General features: G+C 38.5%; 1 protein-coding gene across 3 annotated transcripts in view; it reads right to left on the reverse strand.

Moving 5' to 3' along the window:
* Positions 1-14,749: 14,749 nt before the first annotated feature.
* The window catches only part of VRK1 (VRK serine/threonine kinase 1), a 36,513-nt gene continuing 25,784 nt past the window's right edge, over positions 14,750-25,478 (reverse strand). For 2 of the 3 annotated variants that reach the window (XM_030483363.1, XM_030483364.1), the window contains exon 13: positions 14,750-16,091. In XM_030483363.1, coding sequence (XP_030339223.1) covers positions 16,009-16,091 — 83 coding nt within the window. In that variant the 3' untranslated portion in view covers positions 14,750-16,008. The remainder of the gene's footprint in view (positions 16,092-25,478) is intronic. The other variant, XM_030483362.1, reaches the window with a different exon arrangement.

Consider the following 25,478-nt stretch of genomic DNA (forward strand, 5'->3'; position numbering starts at 1 on the left):
CTCTTCCAAAGGAGTCAGCCTGGGGTATGCCTTTGAAGGCTCCAACAAGGTAGCGAACCTGTTTTCTTGACAATCTGTCCTTTCTCATCTGCAGAGGGAAAGCAAGTCAAGTGTGTCCTTATAAACTACTTTAGTAAAATGGATGTGCAGTACACACTTCATTACAACTGCCATGGGGATTAAAAGTAACTTGAGCAAATGGCCCCAGCTCCTTGTAATTATCTTTTGAAGATACTCGACCACAAAGGAGGGGGGAAAAAAAAAAACCAACAAACCAGCTTAAGAACAGCCAAGTTTGCCAACGGACCAGTGAGCAGCTACCATAGGCTGTGGGCACAGCCCCAAGAGCCTGGCTAGCCTGCACAATGTCCCAGGCCGACGGCAGGGGCAATGGGCCCCAGGCACAGGGAGTGTGCGAGACCCTCAGAGACGCCCTGCCATGGATGTGTGCAGGACCAGACTGGGAGGCGTCCGGCTTTGTGTCTGAGCAATGCTGCCCTCCTATGGCATGTTGCTCAGCCCACTCCCTTCTGCGCTGACACCCCTCGGTCTCAAATGCTTCAACAGGCCCCTAATCCCACCAAAACGGCAAAAGGAGGGGGTATGTGATGATTAATCAGTTACTGTTCCTGGCTCAGGGCCTCTGAAACATATTCCCAGATGACCGATCCAGCTGGCAGAGCCCCATACTCTGTCCAGGTGCTTGTGCTTGGCCACAGCCTTTCCCAGCCTTCAGGTTCTGTTTCTTTCTGAAGTCACTTGGCTGTGCAGCTCATTCCTCTGTTAACCCTTTCAGAGGTAATGCAACAGAGAAGCAAGAAGCTGAGAAGTTTAACCTAGAGCACAAATATTCTTTTAAAAACAAACCTCCACACCATGACAAGTACCAGTTGTAAGAAGCTCCTGACTTACATTCATGTGCTCCCCTACTGCACCGCCTGGGGGGACTGCAGCCGGAGGCCTCAGGCTGACCCAGTACTGCGCCTTCTTCCCTCTGACCGACCTCTCTTCCTTAAAAGATTATTCTTCGTTTGAAAACAGTTTCTAGCTGCATTCTTACCTACTTACTAGCAAAGCTCCTCTTATTTGTTGCCACAGAGTGACTGCAAATGGCTGTGGAGTTGTTTCTGCACACCTCGCTCATAGCAGATCTCTACAGCTTTATGTGGACTCCCTTCAATACCACCACTCAGCACTGATGGTCCTATTTGGGGTTTTCACAGCTTACTAAAATGTCTTTCCACTACACCACCAGTCGAGTCAGTTGAGGCCTGTAGTTTATTGGTGGGACCTGGCTGTAAGTCCTGAATGCGTGTGAAAATTTATTCAATAAACACACCACTTGTCTGAAATGTGGCACAGAAGACTGAAAGGTCAGTGAGTAGTTCAGCAACAACAGAGGCACCCACGTCTGAAATTACTTTTAAGTGGACAAAGGCCCACAGCTACATTTTTGTGAATATCTTTTTTCTCTTTGTAGAGAAGGAGACTTGAACTGGGTACACCTCACGGGTTTACAAGCAGCTGCAGAATATAAATCTATAAGGGAAAAGATACTATAAATTGAAGAGAATTATCATGGGAAGAGAAAATGGCAATCGTGGACTCTGCTCGGATCTACTTGGTGCCCTGGATGATAACTGCGTATTTTATGCATTAACTGAAGTTGCTTGCATAAAGCACTCAGAATCATGGAGCCACTTCTAGCTAACAGCGAATATTCTTCTACCTCTCCCTCAAATCCCACACATACCTGTGGAATCATTTCTCCAACAAGAAATAGGTCTGCCTTAAGCCATGCCAGCCAGTTTTCCAGATTCACTGTGGTCAGAGCTCTGCAGTTTTGAGGCAAACCTGTAGCTTTTATGTAATAAAAAAGTAACTGACTTTGTGTTTACCATGTGCCTTCTCAGATGCTTTTCACATCTGGATTGTTTCCAGTGTACATATATAATTTATATATGTTTATAACTTTATAAAGTTTTTAAAGCTTTGGCAGTCTCTCAGCCAGAGCTGTGATGTAGGTCTAATGTGTGTTTATGGGGCGTGAGCTGAGTATCAAAATACTGGGAAGTTTCAAGTGCCTTTACAGACTTGCAGGTAGAGCTAAATAGAAGCTGTAACCCAAGTGAAGAGGACATCTTCTGTGTGTAAAACTCCAGTTTTTCCTACAACAATTCCTGGCTGAGCCTCACTGGAATCACTTGAATCAGCAGATCCCAGGCAGTGCACTCCTCCCAGGGACCTGCAGAGCCCCACAGCTGTCTGCCTGGACACACAGGCTCTCACCTCCCAGTGCCACCCCAGCTCTCACAATCCCCCCTGACCCACTGCTGTCCACACTGCTTTGCACATGACAACAAGCCTGAACTACAGGTCTGGCCCACCCTCCAGCCTCCAGCATGCCTCAGTTATCTTTAGTCTCAGGCTTTGGTTCCACATCCCAACCCCAGATTTTCCCTGGGCTCCTCCTCAGTGCGTCCTCCTGCTCTGACCTTTGCTCTCTCCTTGAGCTCTGCTGGTTTTACCACCCCACTATGACATGCTCTTGAAGCCTGATAAATAGCTTTTGATGGTAGGCCATAGCTGGCTTCAAGCAGGCAATCCACCAAGCAGTGGAGATTTTGCATGTAAAACTATTAAAACACAAGGTAAAATGAAGGGTCAACTTCTTTCCACACTGCTATAGCAAGCAGTGAGAAGATAAAGACAGAACACATTTCCGTAACGAGCTAATTACACTTAATACAAAAGAGCATGGAATATCTACTCAGAGGCTGTATTCAACACTGATGGATCTAGGAATGCTGGACACTGTAGTTTGCATTCTTTACAACACCTGAGCATCTGTTTCAAACCGTTTCCTGACAATCTAATTTCCTTCTTGAAATTTCAAAAGATGTAGGCACCAGTTTTGTCCCCCCTCACTACCTTCAGAAAGTGAAGCACAGCTATTTTTACTAGCATTACAAAACACCTTCCATTTAAACCAAATTTATATAAATAATGGAATACTTTTACAGCTTTTATACATTATGCTAAGCATTGTTATTTCTCTCTTTGAGAAAACACCCTCTATGAATATATATTTAGAATTCTTCCCCTAAATTGATGAACTGATTACAATCATAGAATTACCAGAAAACTGACAAATTGTAAATAATTATTTCAATAGGTAAGTATACCTGGTCTTCTACTAATGATGTACTAGCAGCTTCCTATAAAATAATAGCTATCATTTTGAAAGGACCCGATCCTCAAACAAAAAGAAAATACATACCAGTTCAATGTCCCTACTGTACAAAGTGGAAGGTTTCAGGAATGTAATGGAATAGATTGTTGCAATTAATTAAGCAATCAGAATTTGTTTTTGCATAGGGTTCTTTGCCTATAAAGTGCAAAGAACTTCTCAGAAGCAGGTGATGAGTTTTCCCTGTTTCTTAAAGAGAGGTAAGAAAGGCTCCAAAACAAATCATGTTACAGCAACAGAGACAGACACTGAACCTGGCAGCATGCTGAGTCCCAGCATCCTGCTGTAAGCATTAGGAATTTTCCCTCAGATAAAGAGGCAGAAATGTGCTAACTTCTGCCCTCCGTAACACCAGCAGAATCCTAGCATTATAATTAAGGTGACGACACAACCTAGTCGGTCAACCATTTCGTGTCTGCCCAGCTAATTATATTTTAACTGTTACAGCAGCTTGGGTAATCAGTCGGCAGCCATGTGAATGCTTGGTTGGTGCAGTACATATATTTCCCATCTTAAGGTGATTAATGTAATTCCCAGCCCAGGAGAGGCCAGACGATGAGTTCAGTGCAATCCCTGGTATTTAAAAACAACTGACCAAGAGAAATAATCCAGGGCATATCCACACTACTCATTTGTGGAGATAAAGAGTTTAGAGAAGAACCTGTGTAACTTCCACTACAGACAGCTCCTTAGATCAGACTGAATGAACTGAGGCTGTTTTACCCCTCAGGGCCTTCACAGGACTGTAACATTGTACCTAAATAATTTAGTTGGACAATGAATCAAGAATAAATGCTTTACAGGACTTGTATGAAGGACCAGGAGGTGAAATGCCATGTGCTGGCTAGGGATTTAATATGCCGTTTAGCACCTGACTTAGCATGTGATGCTGAGCAAGCTGAACAATGTTTCTGGTCCCCTGTTTCCTTGTCTTTGAAATGAGGAGGGTACTTAGTTCCTAGATATGAGCTCCTCCTACTGAGGCTGTAAGACTCAATGTTTGTAGATTAGCTTGGGATCACTGGAAGAAAGATGTACAAAATCATTATTGATCCCAAATGTTTTGTATACTCTGTTGCTACACTCAATAAAACAATCAAATATAGAACATGTTTCTGCAAAGCCAACATGTAGAAAATTCTCTATTGTGTCTTTCCACTTTAGCAAGCAGCCCATGGAAATCTTTAGAGTCCCTAGTCAATACTATTTAAGACATCAAGACTGATTTTACACTCCACATTCTTTGTAATTTCTCTTTCTCTCAAACAGGTAATATTCTTGTGGGAAGAATGTCTTCCCTTCATAATTATAACAAACAAAGCTTCAGACATGCAAGTCTTCATATTTCAGGTGAAGGCCTAAGATTTTGGAGGCTTTCATTATCCTTTCAAGAGAAAAACACTTCCCTGGGGACTTTTCTGCTTTTGCTTGAAGGGAAGTATATTTTGTTTCCTTTCAATATTATAGTGAAAGATAATGTCATGACCACCTCATAGACTTACTGGTAATCCGTTTCATGAAATATCAAATCCACCTGTTGTATTAGCATAGCTTTAGTATAATATAAGAACCCATACAGGGTAGCCTAGGAGCAAATTTGTTCCCTCTTGTCCCTTCCAATCATTCATCTTGCACTGCATGTCTCTTGGAGTCATAGGGCCAGTGCATCTTGACAGCCCTGGAAATTATTCTAAATCAGTTCATCGTATTCCAACCCAACACTTCTGATTTCTGATTACAAAGTTAATAGCTTGAAATGGACATTCTAGAGTTAACACTGTGAACTGCTTAATTGGTCACAAGAAGAGCAGCAAAATGCAAGCATCAGGCTGAGAGTGACAACGCCTAGCATTGCATGAGGCTCCACTACTAGAAGCAATGCTGGAAAATGGAAGTAACTATAGGTTTTTAATTTCTTCTTTTGGTCTGCAAAAGATTGCTTTCCATAATTGACTTTCACATGCAACTTGTTTTGTGTATCTATCTTTCAACAGGGAAAAATCAATGATGAGGCACAATGATGCAACTTGATCAGACACTTGGCTAATTTTCTACTGTTTGAAGACAGAAGGGAAGGAGCATAGGGCTTTGATCTTAGGACAGGAGAGGTATTAAGAGTTGCCCAACAACTACTTTTGTCTAGTACCTGAATTACTTACATCCAGCCCAGTAACAGATGACATTAAAGTATTATGGGCCATGAAAAAAGAATTATTTCTTAGATAAAAAGGAGATTTAAAATTCCCTTCTGAAAACACAGAAAAACCCCAACCCTTGTTTTAACAAAAGGGTTGTACACTCAGCAGGTTTAGCTAGCTCATAGCAGGCTTGAATGAGCAAAAATATTGGCACAGCAAAGGGGGAAGGAACACATAACTAGAGAGCAGCAAAAGGAAACGGGACTGTGCTACTGACCCCATGTACCCATTAGATTGGCTTAGTTGTAATGTGAATCTACTCTCTGACTGATATCTAGCCTATCTATAGAAACGTGTGAGACAGGAATCAACCGAATGAGTCTCATTCTCCAAGTATAAGACTTGACAGGTCTGAATGTGGGTTTTAAATGCCTGAACAAGGAAGTAAAGAGCTTCTGGTGATTAAAACTTTCTGCAGAACAAAAAAATTCCAACCTGAATCCACACTGTGTAAAGCATTAAGGACATCTTTTTATCTTTGGAAATTATTTTACAGTTAACTGAATAACAACTCTGAAAATAAAGCCTCTTTTTATTCTCTCTTCTTGATTTGCAATGGGAAGGCTTTAAAGAACTATATTTGATCCATTAGGTTGAGGAATTCACAGTACTGTACATTGTTTTAGTGTACTAAATTTAGTTGACTCCTGTCTCTTTCGATTACCCTTCTAAAAAGGACAGATGAAAAATAATGTCTCTCTTTATATCATTTGGTTTGCTGTTGATTAATTCTTCTCTTCTAGTGCTTGCTTATGTTTTGTAGGGGTAGTGACAACAGAACAGCTTAAGGTGGGGGGAGGAGGGCGGGGAGAAAGCCTTAATAAAACGCTCTTTTTCTGAGTTTGAGCTTGTAGATTCTTCCCTTTCATATTTATATCTCATCAATAAAATGTCAGGAGTGTTGATAAGGACAGAAGTGTCAGATGGAGAATGGACTGACTCTTAACGTTGGTAAAATAGGCCAACTGTGAGAAATCCTGAATGTAAAAGTAAGTTTCTACACATGCTATCCTCATCATTAATGTGAAGCAAAACTAAATACAAGTTTTACATAATTAATCCACTAATTTGTCCATTTTTGCCACAGCAAACCACTGTAGAGGAACAGCATGCCCTAATTCTTAAAAGATCTGTGCTCCGCATCAGGGGTACTCTCAGACATTTCAGAAATAGTGCAGTTCCATTTGGTATCACTTATGTGCATGCCCTCTGTAAGCTATGTACAACTCTTAACACCCCTCAGCCTCTCAAAAGGAGGTAGAAAGTAGGCATGAATTCTGGGGCGGGTCTTGAACTCAGCTTCTTCTTTGCAAAGGATACATAGTGAGAGGCAAAGGGTTTCTTACTGTGATGTCTTGCAGCCATCAAATGGTAATCAAATACTTTGATGAGGAGGAAGCAAAAAGATGAATGTATTTTAGTGATCTGTTTAAATTTCCAAAATAGTAATTGCTGAACTTGACTGCTCTCAAAAACCTTGTTCTGAAAACAGAAAGAAGCAGCAATGATTTGCCCTGAGTTTCTTCTGAGTCTGAATGATCAAAGATACAACAAAGTTTTATTCCCGCATCTTTTTTTTTAGAGTTTTTTGACTGGGCTGATATGCCACAAAAACAGAAAAAAAAAACCAACAACAACAGAAAACAACAAACCAACCAACCAAAAAAAAAAATCCAGATGAAACCAAAAAACAAACAAACAAAAAAAACCACACACACACAAAAAAAAAAAAAACCACAAACAAAAAAAAAAACAAAAACAAAACAAACAAAAAAAAAAACCAACAAAAAAAAAAGGAAAACAAAAAACCCCAGTCCTCGCTTCTGGAGAGGAAGGAAGTGATCCATTCAGAAATTTACTAATTCTTTCCAACCTTCCTGTTGGAAAGGTTCAAAAATTCTCCCTTGATGGTGCTTCATTGTCGGGATTAATCTACCACTAAAATCTAATGTAAAAAAACTTGGCAGTGATCATGTATGTTTCATTGATTCCTCCGAGAAACATAAAGCATGAAATCCAGATCCTGTAATAGGACCTGGAAGAACTCATGGCAGGATTGAAAAACTTTCTATTGCATCCTATGACAGTGCTGGTAATAAATTGGGTAGTAAAGTAGTATCAAAGGCAGAGGCGATGATTAGCAAGCGTACATGGAATTGCTGGGAGTTGTGACTTCCTGGAGACAAGTGTCTGTGGAGCAGATATCCTGAAATCCCTCTTTCCCATCCACCCATCAGATGTTGCCTACATCTTGATGAATGTCTTCTTCAGACATTGGGATGTCACCAGGAACTGGGGAAGAACAGATCACATCTGCACCATAGCTGGTACAAGCACAACTAACTGGCAATGCCTATAAATACTATCAGGCCTGTAGATGTGCAAGTCTGACAGTTTTTTGTGGTCTGATGGCTTAAATAACTTGCCAGCAGATCATATACTAGAAACATGTCACTGCTTGTGATACAATGGCAGATGTGTTCTTGCCCATAACTGGAATGCACTTAGTAAGGCAGAGTTTGAAATTTACCAGTTCACACAAAGATATCTTCTTCAGGTTGTGACAAAGGCAACAAAAGAATGGAAATATCTTAGTAGACATTCATTATTTTCTTTATGAACAATCTATTTAATGAATGTTTTGCAGTTAAAGCTCCACTTTATGAACAGGAGTCATTCTTAAGATAGAAAATGATGCAAGTCCCTTTGCCACCAGAGATTCGGATCCCTGTTTGGCTGGTGTTCTACTAGACTGATCAACTGTTGGGCAGATAATATCCCCTGGCACTTCTCTAAAGAAGTCTTTGCAGTTAGAAATAAAACTTTCAGTTTTAAGAAGTTGGACACTCTCCATTGCTTGCCGCTGACCTACATGGGCTATCCATGCATTCAGGCAGGTTTCCACAGTAAACAAGCTCCCAGTGGAATGCAACATGATATACAAAAATCTTTGTCTGTCTTCTAATCTAGATACTTGAGAACTCATGAGATAATTAGGGGCTTATAATCTATGCTGTCTCTCCCTTGGGGATCATTAATACATTAAGAAACTCAAACACTGCTGAGAAACCATAGCAAGACAATACGTATACATGAAAACTATCATGCATACAAAGTAAAGGGATACTCTGGTGGTTGAACATCATACACCTGGATGAAACTGTTTTCCAGAAAAGTCACTCCTTTGGTACAATTTTTTCATTCCCTTCTTTCAGAAATGCTAGTAGGATTGTTGAAGGCAACACGATATGTGGAAACACAGTGAACCATAGGCTTCTCTAGCAAGTCACACGCAGATGTGTCTGTAGGGGAGAAGTAGAGGAAAAATGGATGGAAGAGGAATCTTGGAAAGATCTGAGGAGTTGCTATGGTGGAAAAGAGGAATAAAAGGAGACAATTTAGAGGAGAGCTGAGAGCAAAGCCTTCTCCACTATTTGTGTCCCCTTGAAAGCTCCCTGTGATATCACAGCCCCTGCCAAGCTGTGAAACCCAACTGACCCACTGTGAATTAGTGGGTCCCCCAGTACCCATGTAGGACTCATACTTCTGGTCCCAGGGTTTTGAACATTGCAAGCACAGCTCTGATCAGAACAGTGCACCAAATAGCAATTATCATTGCCTGCACTTAAAGGGGGAAGAAATCAGATTGAATAGCACTGAAAGAGACAGACAAAGGAAATTCCTGAGGTGGATGGCTCTGTTTTGCTTTTGCCAGGCAGATAGGATGAAGAGGAAGCAGCAAGCCAACCACTGGTGTAGGAAAGGAACATACCTTGAATCTTCCCCCCCCGGGCAGGAAGCAGAGAGCCTGTCCAGGACAACAATGCATTTCCCTAGCTATAAGCACAATGGCCTGTTGTGCCCTGGCCTGCTCCAATGCCTGCCAGTGTTTCAGGTCTGCTATTACTCTCCTCATTTTCAGAGCTCTTCAGGGCAATGTAAATTTCCATAAGGCTAATAATTAGCCTAATAAGGCTAAACAATTAGTCTAATAAACCTAAAGTACTTGTTGGAATAACCCAAGATTTCCTTTGGAATGCAGAAGGAAGAAGCTTCTTGACATGAAGTACGCGAAGTAACTAATAAAAGAATTCATTTTACCATAGCCTCTCACCATCTCACATTCTAGGGCCCTGGGTACTATACAGATGGGTAAGAAGACAACCACCTTTTGAAAGAGCTTAAAACAAACTCAACATGCAAAAACCGCGAAGAACACAGCAAAACCACAACATATTTCAATACGTTTGTTTCTCACTCCTGCAGTTCCTCATTACCTCTGTCACTGTACTCTTAGGTAATCAAGGAATGTCAAGTTCAGGCATAAGTTCTGTGGGCTAGCTTAACAGTTACTGTGTTGCAGTGTGTAATTTCAGTTAAGAATTACTCATTCCTCTCCTGCGATTTTGCTTCTATCACTACTCTTAAAGGATAATTCAGTAGTGTGCTAAATAGCCAGAAACATTGTCTTTCTTGTGGGCAAGGGCTACATATTTAGAGGAACATAAACTTGATTTTCAGATACTGGATACCTGCAGCTCTTACTGGCTTCAAATAATATTTTGAGCGCTACCATCTTAGAAAAGTCAAAGTCTATAAATTACTGATGATCAGCTGTCAATGACAGAAGGATATAATTGTTAGACCACATCCAGATATTTTCAGCACCATACGGTCTTCTAAACGTGATGCTGTTTACTGAACACCTTCCACTATGGCCATCGCCAAGCATTATTAGAAGTGAGTCAGGGATTACACATTTGCTAGCACAGATCCACCCTCACCATTCCAAAGGAAACAGCTCCATAATGAGAGATGAGTGAGAATGTAAGAATAAAGGCCTTTTTTTTTTTTTAATAGACGTATCTGTTTTCAGAAAGGAATTCAGTTTATTGGTAAAACTGGTTTTGTTCAGGTTTAGCGGCAGATAGACAAAATTAGCTGGAGGGTTACTTACTTTCAAGTAGATCCAGTGTTCTATTCTTCTGGCAGAAAAGAAAAGGAAAGTACCTTCAGGTTTTCAAGGCACAAATCGTGTATTTCTTGTGGTATGAAGTAATTTCTTTTAACATTCAGCTGTGCAATTCACCAATTCCCAGAACTGCATGTTATAGTTTGCATTCTGAACAAAGCTAAGTACCTTCCCTTCCAGGGCTCTTTTGTCTTCTAAATGCACCCTCCTTGGTTGTATTTCATGTTACTGTGTTCTCACTGCTTCTGTACAAATGAACATATTAATCCTTAATTTTCTAGGTTTCTTGCTCCATTTGCCAAGGAAGCATTTTTTCTTCTCCCAGAAGCTGCAGATGCAGGTTACCACTGTGCCAGCTTCCTCCTGTTTGGAGCTGTCTGGCAAAAGGAATTAGTTCAGGAAAGTTCATGAAAATGTATGTTTTGTTTTCACTTCTACTGTACTTCACAGCTGTCTCACTGCGTTCTCATCACTTTTCTTTTGAGTATACTTATGAAAACCCATCACAGCAGCTAAGGTCTGCAGGGTTGCAAAGCTGACCTTCCAAGACAAGGGGTAGAAATATGGGAGGCAATCTTTCTCTCATCAAATGACAGTTCCTCCACAACGCTTTTACCCTTTCAGGTATCCCTTAGAAAATGCGAAACCTCAATTTTGGCTTGTTGCAGCACTCACAGTGGTGAAGAAAAAGCTGTCAGGATTCACTTGTCAGCAGCTTAGGCAGTTATAGAACTTCAGGTCCATTTAAAAATACATCAGGTATTTGTAAGCGGTAGACCTAAATGCAAAGGCATTAAAATCTGGCATAGAGGCCTACATGGGCAGGATATGCTCCAGCCTAAAAGAAGGCAAGTTTTGGCTGGGATAAGATGAAACACAGACAAGAAGAAAGAAGTACAAGTGCAATACTGCTGGTGATTACATGTTTAAAAACATGGCATGTCAGTGTGGAGAAAACTAGTCTGTAGCATCCAGTTAGACCTGTTGCATTTTTCTCGTTTTTCTAAGTTGTCTGGCTCACTCTGCATCCAGGCAAAACTCAGATCACAGACACAGTATATTCCCTCTTCTATATATCCCTTCAGGAGAAAAGGAAAAATAATAAATAAATAAATAAATAAATAATTAAATAAAAAGCACCCCCCAAAAAAAAACCCCACACAACCCATAACTGTTGCTATAGAGGTATCATCCACAGAGAAAAAGGCCTAAAATGAAGCAGCAAAGAATTCACGCAATCACTGTTCTAAATCTTCAGCCTCTCAATCTTGAAAATACAAGTGAAGAAAACTGAAATGCATATGAGTTAGCATGCAGCTGCATAAGGCTATCCATGAGATCCCAACTAGAACTGCAGGAATTTCCAAAGACATTGATCTTACCACACCTGCTTTCTCCCTGCCTATGAGAAAGGACATCATGAAAATAAGTCTTCAAAGAGAGAAAAGAGATTCCTTCTTCTTTTGAGTACTACATCATTGCAAAGAGCCCAGCACCCCAACAGCACAGGAGGTGAAGGGATTGGCACTTACCACCACAGAAGTTTTCCAATGAGTTTGATGTTGCAGCTACAAGCAGCAGGATCCAAATCATGTTCAGTGAGCACCAGCTCTATGTCTTATTTAACAATGGAACTGTCCACTGTGAAAACTCTGATTTAGATGTCCCAGTATATATGATGTTAAAAACATACATACACTGGTTATTCAGACATAATCTGGGGTTTGCCTCACACTTCCTATAATGAAGCTACTGATACGAAGCTATCATCACCCATAAAGGGCACTGCAAACCATCAGCAACTGGTAGGCTTTCTATTAAAACTGTAGCAGTATTAGTATCTGGTGTCTTTACAACAGTAAAGTTTTTTTTCTTTAAAGCAGAAAAGTCTGAGAAAGCCATTATTTGTCACAGGATGATCCAAAGGCTGTTAATCTCCTGTCTACACCTTAAGAAAGAAAACAGAAGAAAAATCTAATTTAAACAAATGCTACTAGGGATAAAAAATTCAGACTGATGCTATGTTAAATTACTTGGGAGGCTGAGGTATCTAGCCATGGTCTTCAGTAAAAAAGAAAATTATAGGGTCTATCAATTAGAGAAGCGGTGCTCTGAGCCTATGTGCTGGCATGCTTACAGTTTTTTTAATGTCTGGCAGGATGTTTTACAAACTAAACTCAGCAAGATGACAATTCTACCAGAAGGTGCTTCAGATGGTTTTGCTAATAATTTTGATCAGCTGAAATGGAGAAAAACATCACTTCATTTATTTGGCTTTTCCAGAACCTGTCAAAATCTGAGAATTATTAACTGCCCCCTTCTGCACCCCCCCCATCTCTCCCACCTTCTTCCAGAAAACACACTTCAGTTTTTGTTTTTGTGGTGGGTTTTTTTTTTTGCAAGTATTCTGCATAATCTGCCTTTGTTCCCCAAACAAACTTTGGTCATTCTTTGTGCATTTCCTTTGCTAGAAGGAAGTGCCATTTCTCGAGAATATTCATTGGAGGCTGGTACTGCTACTGCTGCAAACATCTAAGTGCTAACCACCATATATTGGCTTTTGTTTTAATAGCCTTTTAACCAACTTTGTTAATGGACTGAATGCAATTTAGATATGGAACTTGGCTAAAATGTAGCTTCAATTGGCTATTAAAATTTAAGAGCCAACTAAGATAGCTAATTACAAAAAAGCTCCAGTGATAATGCTAAGCAGAATTAGTAATAGCAAATGACAGTCTGTCTAGTCTTATTCCCAAAGGGAAAGAAACTCTTAACTGAGAAGTCAACCAGACAACGTGCAGAAAACCTAATTGCATTACTGGTATTATGGCATCCCAAATCTGGCAGCTCACTGGGACAAAACAGTGAGAAAAGTCTGTCAAACTACTCAAGAAAGCAACTGACCCTCTTCTTAATGCTAGCTGCAACAGATAGCAGGAATTATGTTATTATTTTACATTAACTGACTGGGAAATATTCCTGCTAAAAATATCAAATCAGCACCATCTAAAAAATATCTTATACCCATCCTGAATTTGATTATCTCTCCAGATATTTTAGATTAGGGGAAAAAATTATAAACAATCTGTCTGCAAAATGTTCAAGCACTAAAGCAGCATTCTGTGCTTCATTATCAATATCCTCATTACACCATCAGCTGAAGTGCCGACTAGTTCTCCTGTGAAGATTTATCATGTATGGTGGCCACTTTGAAACATAGGTAGCGGAGTCTTTAACATTCCCTACTCAAGTGTTTCCCTGCTGTGCCTGTAAATGTCAGTCCAGTTTTTTCACGGCTGTGCGCACAGATTAGAAACAGCAGGAGAGCTTGGGAGTATGACTACAATACCAGTAAGGACACTTGTCTTCATGGCACTGCTCAAGTGATTCTTGGAATGCAGGACCCTGCTGTTTTCTAATATTTACACACAACTGGAGTCATCAAGAGCAGTAAATGCAGTCTAAAGGCAGCTTGCTTCTTTTGTGTTAGGGGCTTTACTTTCAAACAGGGATGTCAACAAAATTCTACTACACCCTCTGCCTCTTAGAAAGAGCTGTATTTTCCCATCACTGTTTTGCAAAATAGCGAACACATGTGTGCAAGCACAGACTCTGTGTAATACATATGGTACTACTGCAGGTATTATCACAGCCTTCCACTTGGCTCATCCTGACTGGCCCACACTTCAAACATCACTGCAGTTCGCAGCGCGCCAGAGGCATTCTTGCCCATGAAGACTGTAGCTTTGCAGAGTCTCCAGAACGTAGTGACAAGACCCAAAACAACATTCACCTAGAATGGAAAGCACCCTTTTTCTTCACAGAACACTTGCCAGTACAAAGGATATTTTTGGGGTGGGAAGAGGCAAGAGTGGCTTATGAAATCTGCACCTCAAAACATTCTTTATAAATACATAGAAATGTCTGTTTGTTGTATTCGGCTTTGGTAGTGTCAAAAGAAAGCACAGTCCTTGAAACTTGGAAAGAAGGTAAATAAGTTACTAAAAAAATTAAAATGTTCAACAACTGAAGTACAAAAGAACGACATTAACTTTGAGTATGCAAGACAAGCAAGAGAATACAATATGCTTTCCTGACAATAGTTCTTCAGAATAGTCTAACATACTGTTTGAACAGAATGATTAAATGAAATCATTAAAATGATAGTTTGATTTGAGGAGTTTTAAATATAAGAGAGGCTTTAGCAGTCCTATTTTTACATCTGAAACAAAGAGAATGCCAAGCTTACAGTCGTCAGCCACACTTTGCTAATACACAGGAAAATGAATCTGTACAGCAGTCAGAACAGAAAGGAGGAGGCATGACACCTTTTAAATATGTTATTCCAGTTTTATTTCAAAACAACTGATTCCCTTGTTTTCAAAACATGGTCTCATCATTCATTCAACATTTTATGCTACAACATATTTATTTCAGTCAGTAGCTACTCAGACCTTATACAATCAAGCAAGCAGAGCACTTGACATCCACACAAATACACCACCCATTGGCTCATATGGATTCCTTTTGGTTTGCTAAACTTCATAAAGCACTCTCCCTGAAAAGAATGATGTTCATGCCCTAATTATACCTAATTATGCCCTAAGTATTTTTGCAGTATTTAAATGAAAAGAAGTGGTATCGCACTGGTATTAAACACTGCATTTTTTGTCTCACAGCTCTGAAGAGAAGAATCAAAACTGAGCAAGGAAATACTTTTAAGAAAGGTTTTGGAAGATTACATGCTTCTCAACTATTAAAAAAGGGTAAATCATTATTTTGTTATGAGAAGCACATGCAAGCCAAGCTTTTACTGGAACTAGATACTTTACAAAGTTGTTAATAATTATAACTTTTCTAGCCTTTTCACTAACATAAAAAGAAAACCTGAGGGAGGCATTGAGAATGGGCATTGGGCTTCGTTTGGTTCTTTTCTTCGCCCTGGGCCCTGTCTAAAAATCTGGTCTCTTTCTTTCTGGAAAAACTCTGAATAATTGGAAGAGTTATATAAACAGAAATACTATGCAAAAAAATTCACTACCTGTCCTCCAAAGAACTGCTTAAATGCACTTTATAACAAACTAGAATGGAATGATGAGATTTTTGTCTTATGTTCTCTTTATTCAGACACGACATACACTTAAAAGATGTCTCTACCATTTCAGACTTCATCTCAGTGTACATCTAAGTGACCTCCAATAAGACTTTACTCAAAATCAGAGGAAATCAGATGCAGCACTGCTGTTCCTTCTAAAATACCTATAAGGAAACTAAGTAAGGCTTTATTTCTACATTATAAAGCAGAAAAAAGCACTTTTAGTTTGCCTTTAAGATATGAATTCTTGTATATAAAAAATAAAAATGCGTCCTCACTTCAAAGTTGGAAAATTTTGCATTAGTATTTAACTATACATAAATTATGCAAATATTTTAATAAAACATTTATTCTTCAAAACCAGGTACAAACAGCAGTTGTGTTTTTACAGGATTCATTGTTTAAAAAGGAAAGAAAAAGTCTCTAGTGCTATAGCAACTGACAAAAGCCCAGAGGTGAGCCAAAAAGCAACTTAATTTATTGTTCCATCTATTTACTTCTGGACTCTCTTTCTGGTTGCTGTACCTTTCTTGGATTTTGGTGAGGTCATATTCCGGGTTCTGGTAGCTACTGCGTCTGCAATTCAAACAAAAAAAGACAAGCCTTTCTATAAAAGTAAGAGAAATGGATCACAAGAAAATACTTATAGTCTTTTAAGAGGACAGATCAACTCAAATCATTCATTTAGTTTTGACTGGGAGCATGGGAGATACATCACATGGACTCAGAAGAATTTACCGTAATTTCTGAACACTGATTTCCCCTGAAAAACACATTGTACAATTCTACTTCTCAAACACTAGCATTACATACAGTTGAGCCAATTTAACAGCCCACCTCCACCAAGAGATGAAGAATCTGATCCTCTTCAAAATCTAAGCTCCTCCTTCCTCCCCATGCACCAACTTTTAGTTCTATGATCCCTCTCAGTATGAAGCCATGTTTGATATTCTTTGGACCTTTTCCTAAACTGATCCAGCTTCATAACCTGGCAAAGAACTTCTTTTGGTCTAGGGAGAAGATACGATGTCAAGCTGTTAAATCAGCTCAGCTATCAGTGCAACTTTATCTACAGATTTCAAGTTATTATTTGACTAGTTTATTAACAAAGGTAATGAACAGTGCCATCTAAATAAGATTCCTAACAAACCTGGCAGACAGATTGTTCAAAGAGACCATACTTAAATGCAATAAGAACCTCCCTGCACTTTGATGCTTCCCTGCCCATTAGCAGGGAAGAGAGAAAAAAACCCCAATCCACCACAGCTCATTTCTGTAATTCACATTCAACTGCAGTAACTTTAAGAAAAACATATCACATATAATAAAAATTTCTCCCATTTTCGTAAATGCAGTAACAATGAAATGTTTTTCATTTCCTAGTCACGGTATTTTTTTTTATTATTATTTAATCCTGACTTCCTCCTCAAAGTCAGTATGCCTAACTACTTAAGTTCTTGCTTGTAAAACTGTATATAACTCTACAGTTCCTGTCAGCTTCTTAATGTGCATTACTAACAAAGAGATAAAACTGAGTTTCATGGAAGTCCATAAGAAAAAAAGCTGCTTGCACAAGATGACAAGTCTTAAAGCGGTGTGAGTCACTGATTGTTCAAGCTCGGTAAGCGAATTTCGGGGAAAACAAGGAGGCGGAGAACACTGCAAAACAAACCAAATAGTCTCAAGTCTACCCAACACCAAAACCACACCAAGAAAAACAACGAACTATTGCAAACAGTTTTGCTTCCATGTTTGTTTAATTTTAGATAAGTTAATTTGCTTATAAAAAGTTGATTTGAAATTAAAAATACCAAAATTAACCTTTAAGAATTTTTCCATTCTTGAAAATGAAATGGAGAGTGAAAAAATACTCTTGTTCCTTTTTTTAATCCAAAAGCACTTGCTGCTTTCAACATAAAACTATAAATGGATTTTTTCAGACAATAAATCTTTAATAAATCACTTTAAAGAAATGGACAGCTTTGGTGTTAGTCTCTCATTGTGCACAGCAGCTTTATCAATGGAATATCTGTTCCGGCAAAACACACACACCCCAACACTTCCCCCCACCTCCCCCCGCAACTGCTTTGTAAAAATCAAATCCATTTTGGTACCCTTACAAGTACTGGTTGCTAAAAGCTACACAAGCAGTTATCATAAAATAAAGTAGTAACTTAACTATGTAAATCATTCCTTCTTGCAGCTAAATTCTGGTTTATGTTCATGAATTAGTTTCTAATTTTCAAAGTCACAAAGTATTTCAGCTACTGTAATTGTGAACTCTAGCAACAGACAAGTCGTCTGAATTTTCAAATTAGGTAGTCACAATGGTATGTAGGCCAAGTTATTCTATCAACTGCATGAACCATACCAGTTTACTCCTCTCGATCCTTTCTGAGATTTTTTTTTCCTGGAATATTTGGATTGCAACAGAAAGAGAATTACCAAAGTTTTCTCCTCAAGAAAAAGCAATAACCTGATCTTTTTCCCTTTCATTAATCTTCACTGGTTTTGACTGAGGTAACTGATTTTTTTTTTCCTCCTCCAATCATAGACTGTATAATCAAATGCTGCAATGACAGGTCAAATTCATGTGCTATTATCAGAAAGACTGTCAATATGAAAATTATCACCTTCGGTAGGAAACTATTAAAGGTGTTTGGTTAGAAAGAAAAAACAAATGAGTCATCAGATTTTCCTGTTTGGATTTCAGTAATCTAGTATTTCATGGTCATCACAGACAATATAAGCAATTCAAGTTTACTAATTCCTAATTCAGTGAGAGTTTACCCATTTCTCGTTGCCTATGCTGGAAAACCAAAAAGGAGAAGAGAGCTACACTGCCTCTGATTTTTCCTTTATCTTTATTAATGAGTTCTTTTTAAGGCTTTTCTAAACAAACCATCACCATGAAGAATCTCTAAGTGAATCATAACAAAAAAAGGAAAAAAAAAATACTTGTCATGGTTCTTTTATTCATCATTTCAAACTTAAGCAGCAGAAATATTCTCTTAAACTATCTGATTAAGTTAATTACGTTAAACTCAGAATGACTGCTCTCAACCCATGTTTAGCTTCAAAGTTTGCATTTTCAAAATTAGTTAGCCTGATAATGTATACTGCCCTCTCCCCACGAACTTTTCCTGTGGGAGAAATGTCAATTCCGTTTCTGAAAACAGAAGAAGTCCTGTGTGGGCAGCACCAAATGAGGACACAAACAAAGCTATTACAAGCAAAGGAGAGGGTTTTTATAAAGCAGATTAAACTGAATTAGGTTGCAACAGCAATTTAAATGAGGAAGAATTATATAGGCAAAAATAAACCAGATGGTGTCACTGCACAGCTTGTTTTGAGACTGGAACAAAGTTCAGCAGAGGCATAAAGAGTCCTACAGGCTCTAGAGAAATTATTAGACAAGTTGACTGTGATATCTGATCCTCTCCATGTAAACAGTATTATAAAGCAACTTTACAAAAGAAACCCAGCAGCACTGTGTATAGTTTTGGGCTCTATCCTTCAAGAAAGTTTTGAGAAAAATGGGGTAGGGGGGAAATCATGATCGTTTAATTTTAGCTTAACTGAAGAAAGGAAAAAATGATGAGATGCGATGTGCAAAAATACATCTAGTGTGCAAAAAGTTGCTGCATAAAATGAAAGCAATATTCATGTCTGCAGTGGACAGGACAACTAATAACCTTAAGGGAAATTTGTATTAGATACTAAAAATACTCCTTTATCAAGCCCTTTTTAGTAGTAATGACAGTTAAATATTATAAGAGGTGTTGACCAGGGATGTTTTAGAAGTTTAACCATCAAGGTTTTAAGAGAAAATATGGTATGTATCAAGATGAACACTGATGCAAATATGTCTGTCCTTAGACAGGCGCATAGAGCAGGTCGCCTCCCGACATCCCTTCTCACCTTGTTTTCAATTCTACACACACTGTTTTAGAAACATGCAGAAGTCTTATAAGTAAGGGAAATAAAACTGTACTTGAGTCAAAAAAAAATCAAAGTTTCTAGAAAATGACAGAGGTTCCTTTGGTAAGAATAACCAACACCAGTCCCAAGTTTCCCACTTAACTGCCTGCGTTGATGGAAAGGACAGTGAGAGATTCTGAACATGAAAACACAGCTACTGAGCAGATGAAAACAGGTATGATCTAGGTGTTAATGGTGACTTCTAGATTATATCATAGGCTAGAATATTTGAAAACAAAACCACATACACATTTTAGACTGTAGGCAAGCATCAGGTAAGTGAAAAACATCTAGCAGCAGGCATGCTGGATGTTAGCAACTGCATCACTTGCATATGCTGTGTTTCCACCTGGCAAAGACTGAGTATATGCCAGTCTCTGTATAATGGTTGAAGAGTATTAGCAATTCTAGTCTATGCAAGCTCTTAAACTAGACCTCTAGTAATCATCATTAAAAATCACAGCTAACATATTTCACCCTCAAATGCAGCACATATAGTTGAGCAGGCTGATCAGACATTGCAAGGTTTCCTTTCTTAAAAAAAAAAATCCGTGTGCACACATATGTGCATAATCTCTCACACACACGCACTTTGCTATATGTTTATCTCTTTAAGAAGCAAAGGTCCATAAATCTGGAGCGTTGGACCACATGGTGGAGAGTTCTCAAGCGGTTTCTGAAAAAGATGTTAGATTAGACTCCACAGAGATGGAACTTCATCATCATTCCTGTGTAGACACCTGTGCCACAGCTGGTTATGACAGAACTGAAATTTCTTTAATACTGGCAACTTCATTCCACATATACTGTATTGCCACAATTAAGCCAAGAAGTGATGAAGTAGGAATGAGAGGACTACTGACCTAGCACAACTCTCCCTAGACAACCAGATACGATCTTGCACACGCCACTATATCAGACCTCAGTGCATTAAATTAACCCAAGAGTATGTTTTGTTACTAATTTAAATAACTAACTTTGGGCTTGCCATTTCCAAAGGAGACAAATTTAGGACTGTCAGCTCTTCAAAATTCTTCCAGTGACCACAGTATCATTTTTGTCTTGCAAAATGTGCTTCGGTCATATTTCAGTTGTCTTTGACCATATCAAATAACCACATCATTTGCTGGATGGCTCCCCAGGAAACACCATTCCTTCAACTGCACCTTTAAAAGGTTCTACAATAATCAAACTGGTAAAGGAAAGCAAGAGAACAGAACCCATATAATTGTTATTTACAAAAAAAAAAAAAGGCATTGGAAGCTGAAAGACTACACTCTGTGTCCATCTGCAAACATAAAACAGGAACTGAAGCCAGGCTGTGCAGCACTTAATGAGAGTTAAGCATCACACTTCCTCACGGTCCTCAAATCAGTTTGGGCAGTTTGAATATGGTGCAAAGGAAGAACTACTTTTCTTTTAAGATGATGAAATAAGGAAGAGTAAGCAGTGCTCTGACAAGCCCTTTCCTAAGTTAGCCAGGCAACGGTGTACAGCTGATAAAATCTTGTAGTGCAACACCTCTCAAACAACAATTTTCCAGTACTTTGAAGGCTGTTGAAGCAACTACAAGGGCAACAAATAGTAGTTTTTGTTAGTCGGCTTGTTCTGTTTTCGCTACAAAAATATCAGAAGTATGATCCAGAAAAAAAGAACAAAGAGACCAGAAGAATGCAAACAGGGGACAGACTTTTTAGCAGGGCCTGTTGCAATAGGACATGGGGTAATGGTTTTAAACTAAAAGAGGGGAGATTCAGGCTGGACATAAGGAAAAAATATTTTACAATAAGAGTGGCAAAATACTGGAACAGGTTGCCCAGAGAGGTGGTGGATGAGCCATCCCTGAGAGACATTCGATGCCAGGCTGGATGTGGTTCTGGAAAACCTCATCTACTTCAAGATGTCTCTGCTGAGTGAAGGGGGGCTGGACTAGATGACTGTCATGCTTTAAGCCCCTTTGGCTAGTGTGGGTCAGGTGTCCTGTCTCTGCTTCCTCCAGGCTTCCTGTGCCCCACCCCCCCCACTGGCAGAGCATGAGAGACTGAAAAGTCCTTGATCAGGGTAAGCACTACTTAGCAACAACTAAAACATTGGTGTGCTGTCAGCACTGTTCTCAGACTAAAGCCAAAACACAGCACTGCACCACCTACTAGGAAGGAGAAAAGTAACTGGCACAGCTGAACCCAGGATAATAACCTTTGAAGGTCCCCTCCAACCCAAACTCTTCTAGGATTCTATGATTAAATATGGACTTGATTTCCAGGAAATATATGATTGTGAGGTGGGGATGAGGGAGAAGAAAGTTAGTTTGTAGAGTTATGGGATGGGGTTTGGCTTTAGGTGCTCTGTTCTTCCAAGCTGTCTGCTTCCTGCAACAAATACAGCTGATACATTTCCATATTATCATATGGAAAAACATCAGGACACAAGAATGTACTATTTGATGATTTTACGCCTGTATATTTCCCGACGATATCAAATCTGTGAGTATGCTTTTAAAAATTTTAATATAAAATTGTTCCAGATAAAACTATAATGGATTTATTTCTATTTGTAAAAATTGCTTTACTGAAGACATTCCAAAACACAGTTGCACATACACATATACATCAGTAGTCACATGCAGCATGTGCTTAAAAATAGCCTCCCTGTTGACCACACAGTGATTTGCAGGATCAACAAAGTTTAACTCAAATATATTACTTGCAATCTTGAAAAAGGTTAGTTCCCTGTAAAAATCTGAGTCACTGCAGTACAATTTTTCTTTATTTCCTCCAGAAAAATTTCACTTGCAAATTTTATGAGTTTGAATTGCAACACTTGTTCAGCATGCTGCAATACATCTTCAGGTCACAGGAAGAAAAATTAAAATTAACAAAAAACCCACCAAACGAAGAAAAAAGCAGACATCACTTTTACGCTTAAGTGATTTAGTTCTACATGTGAAGCCACTATACAAAAGCTTACACCATGGAAAATTGTCTTCAGAAGGTTTTTTGTTTTGTTTTAAATTAATACTTTTTATATGCTAATAAAAAGTAGTAGTAATAATAAAAAGTGTAACGAGGATCTTAAATGTATTTACATTTTAAGTGTATAAGTGCCAGAAGTGGTCTGAAGAGATTGTACAGAAATAAGTTTAAAATATAAATATAAGCAGACACAGGAGTAAACAGGAACACTCCCATACTTTACATCTTGGACATCAATTTTGTCTTTTTATTATTACAAGTGGTACTTGTTCAAGGTGCTTCTCAGTGAATTTGACACTCGCGAATTGTCAAGGAAAACCATTATTCAGGAAGAACCACAACGATATATTTGGTTTATATCCAATTTATTTTTAACATTTTTACCCATAATTTAAGGATCTTTATACTTAAAAATCACCTCCTACCACACCTCTTCTAATTTAAATAGCTTTTGAAGGTCCTCACACAATTTTTGGGCAGGCCACAAAAAGACAGATCACTTTATATTGTGTTTGAATGTACACAACGCAAACCACTGAAGCGAGTTTGTCAATATTTTTGACAACTGAGTACTTCTCTGCTCCAAAACCTGAATCTTCGTGTTAATTTCTACATACAACATACAAGCACATGATTTTAACTTCTAAAACCAGATTACGTACTCTCATACTAGAACATTAAATTTGCAGGCAAAGGAAGGCTAGGAATGGCAGAGAAAGGGACACATCTTTTCGTGACAAGTCACAGACAGATACACCGTTTTAAGACAAATATCCACTTATTCCTGGAGTCTGTTACAGATACTAGTCAATATCAAATCCCTTACAAGAAGGAACACATAAACAACAGTCAGTTGGAACTATTGTAAAGTACAGGTTTTGCTGAAAATATATGTTTGTATTGGGGTGTAAAATTAAGAAGTAGAAATCTACCTATAATATGGGCATCAGTGTAGAGTAGCAAGAAAAGTAACAAGTCGCACCATAAACAAGCTAAAAAAAAAAAAAAGTATGATTTGCTTTCTCCTAAAGCTTGATGACAACGCCAATAATTCTCTAAATATAAAAATGAGCCTAAGTGTAGATTTAATCCAACATTAAATAATAAATCTTGCTTGAATAAAGAAAAAAGATTTCTAAGACAATAACCCAGATACTGATTTATGCAAAGCCATGCGATGTAAATAAACATAAAGCTAAGTACCTATTAATTGAGAAATACTATTAAACCTCCATTTTGGAAAGCCTTCTAACCAATCCATCAGTATAACTGTTTTAATATCAGAGCTGTTCACACAGGTTTTTATACTGCAAGAGTATCTGAAGATGCCAGTTAAGGCCTTACCACGCTAGATGCTATCCAGCAGTACAGACGTGCACAATTCCTACCCCTAGCAGAACAGTCTATTAAGAAAGGACATTACAAAAATAGTACTTTCATTGTCATATCTACTTCAGTATTTCTTTTTATACTGTCCCACTTAATAAACTCTAAAATTGTTTAGAAAAAAATCACAAAGGACAATAAAAAGGGCTGGTGTTAAAAAAAAAAAAAAAAAAAAAAAACCTGTTGTAAAGAAATTCTGTATTTCTAGAACCCAATCTTCATCAACCCCAAGATTTAAAAAAATTGCTGGTGGTATGGGTTTTATCTCTACTGGTAGCTTTGAACATAGGATTATTTACGAATTCTATAAAACTCTTACTTTTCCATCATTTATGCCATTTTCACCAAAGTTCCCTATACAGGCTGCCTATTCCATGCAAACTGATTAAAAACAAGCACATTAGTCCTATTAATATTATGCAATACACCCCTGCAAAAGCGTTGGTGGATATGTACAGTGTATGCCAAAATTTGGTATTCTGCTTTAACAGTATCATCACTTATAAGCCTGTATATTTTACTATCACATATGAAGGCACATAATACTGAAAATGGAGCTGTAACAGAGTGTAAAAAAAGAACTTTTCATTTAAAATAGAAATCATCACTTCTGATAGCGTTTTCCTTGGTGGAGAGACATTGACTAATATAATACTTCACCATCATCCATATTACCTTAAAAAGGATACCTCTTAAAATTCCACCTTTCAGGAAAGCATATGGGTTCCAGTTATTGGGAGAGGAGAGGAGAAGGAAGGGGGGAAGAGGAAACTGGTAACAAGCTAATTTAAATAAAAAACATTTTAAGAATTTCACAAAATTTTATGCATCTTATTTTGAAAGTACAACACAGCTTGTTTCTTGAGGGCTTTCTGAAATTCTGTTTCTAAAAAGAAGAGTCTAACACTCCTGCTTGACAGCTCCAGAAGCACATCAGATGGCTGACATGATTGAAAGAGATGGCCTTTAATGAACTCATCTGAAGTGGCCGCTCTATGCTGAGAACAACCAGGGCAAGCAGCAAGAATTTCAAGATGCCCATCCTTTCTCAGCACCATTCTTTATTCCTCCTCCACCAAGCCCGGGGGCTCTCAAGCCTCTGCACTAGTAGATTTAATTACTGGCGGAGCCCCTGTAGACACTGTGCACCCTGGTTTACTCAAATTGCTGCACAGCGGATCAGGATCTTTTTGGGACAACTAATTTTTTGGACTAGATTAGACAGACTGCATAGTGAGATGCAGTTAATGCTGTTTAACTGAACAGCAAGAGTTAAATATGATTCTTCATGTCACTGCTTTAAGTCCAGATACTCATAGATGTCGTTTAAACACCTGAAGAGTAACCCATCCGGCCATATTTCTCCCCTTTAGAAACCAATAAAATAGCATTTCAGGAACTTTTAGAATGTTCCTGTATGCCTAAATTTTGATTTCTACAATTAACAGGTATCAAGAAAAATACCCATTTTACTGGACGGTAAACTTCAGGATATTGTTTTAGTCACAGAGCTAACCATGTATGAAGAAACAAGTCTATGATAAATAAAACTAGTCAGACTTGGAAATGCAGTTTTAAGTATTTCTATAATAACCAGTTTTTCCCAGTTTATCAAAAACATCAA

This window comes from Strigops habroptila, chromosome 4 (genome assembly GCF_004027225.2).
Source record: "Strigops habroptila isolate Jane chromosome 4, bStrHab1.2.pri, whole genome shotgun sequence".
NCBI lineage: Eukaryota > Metazoa > Chordata > Aves > Psittaciformes > Psittacidae > Strigops > Strigops habroptila.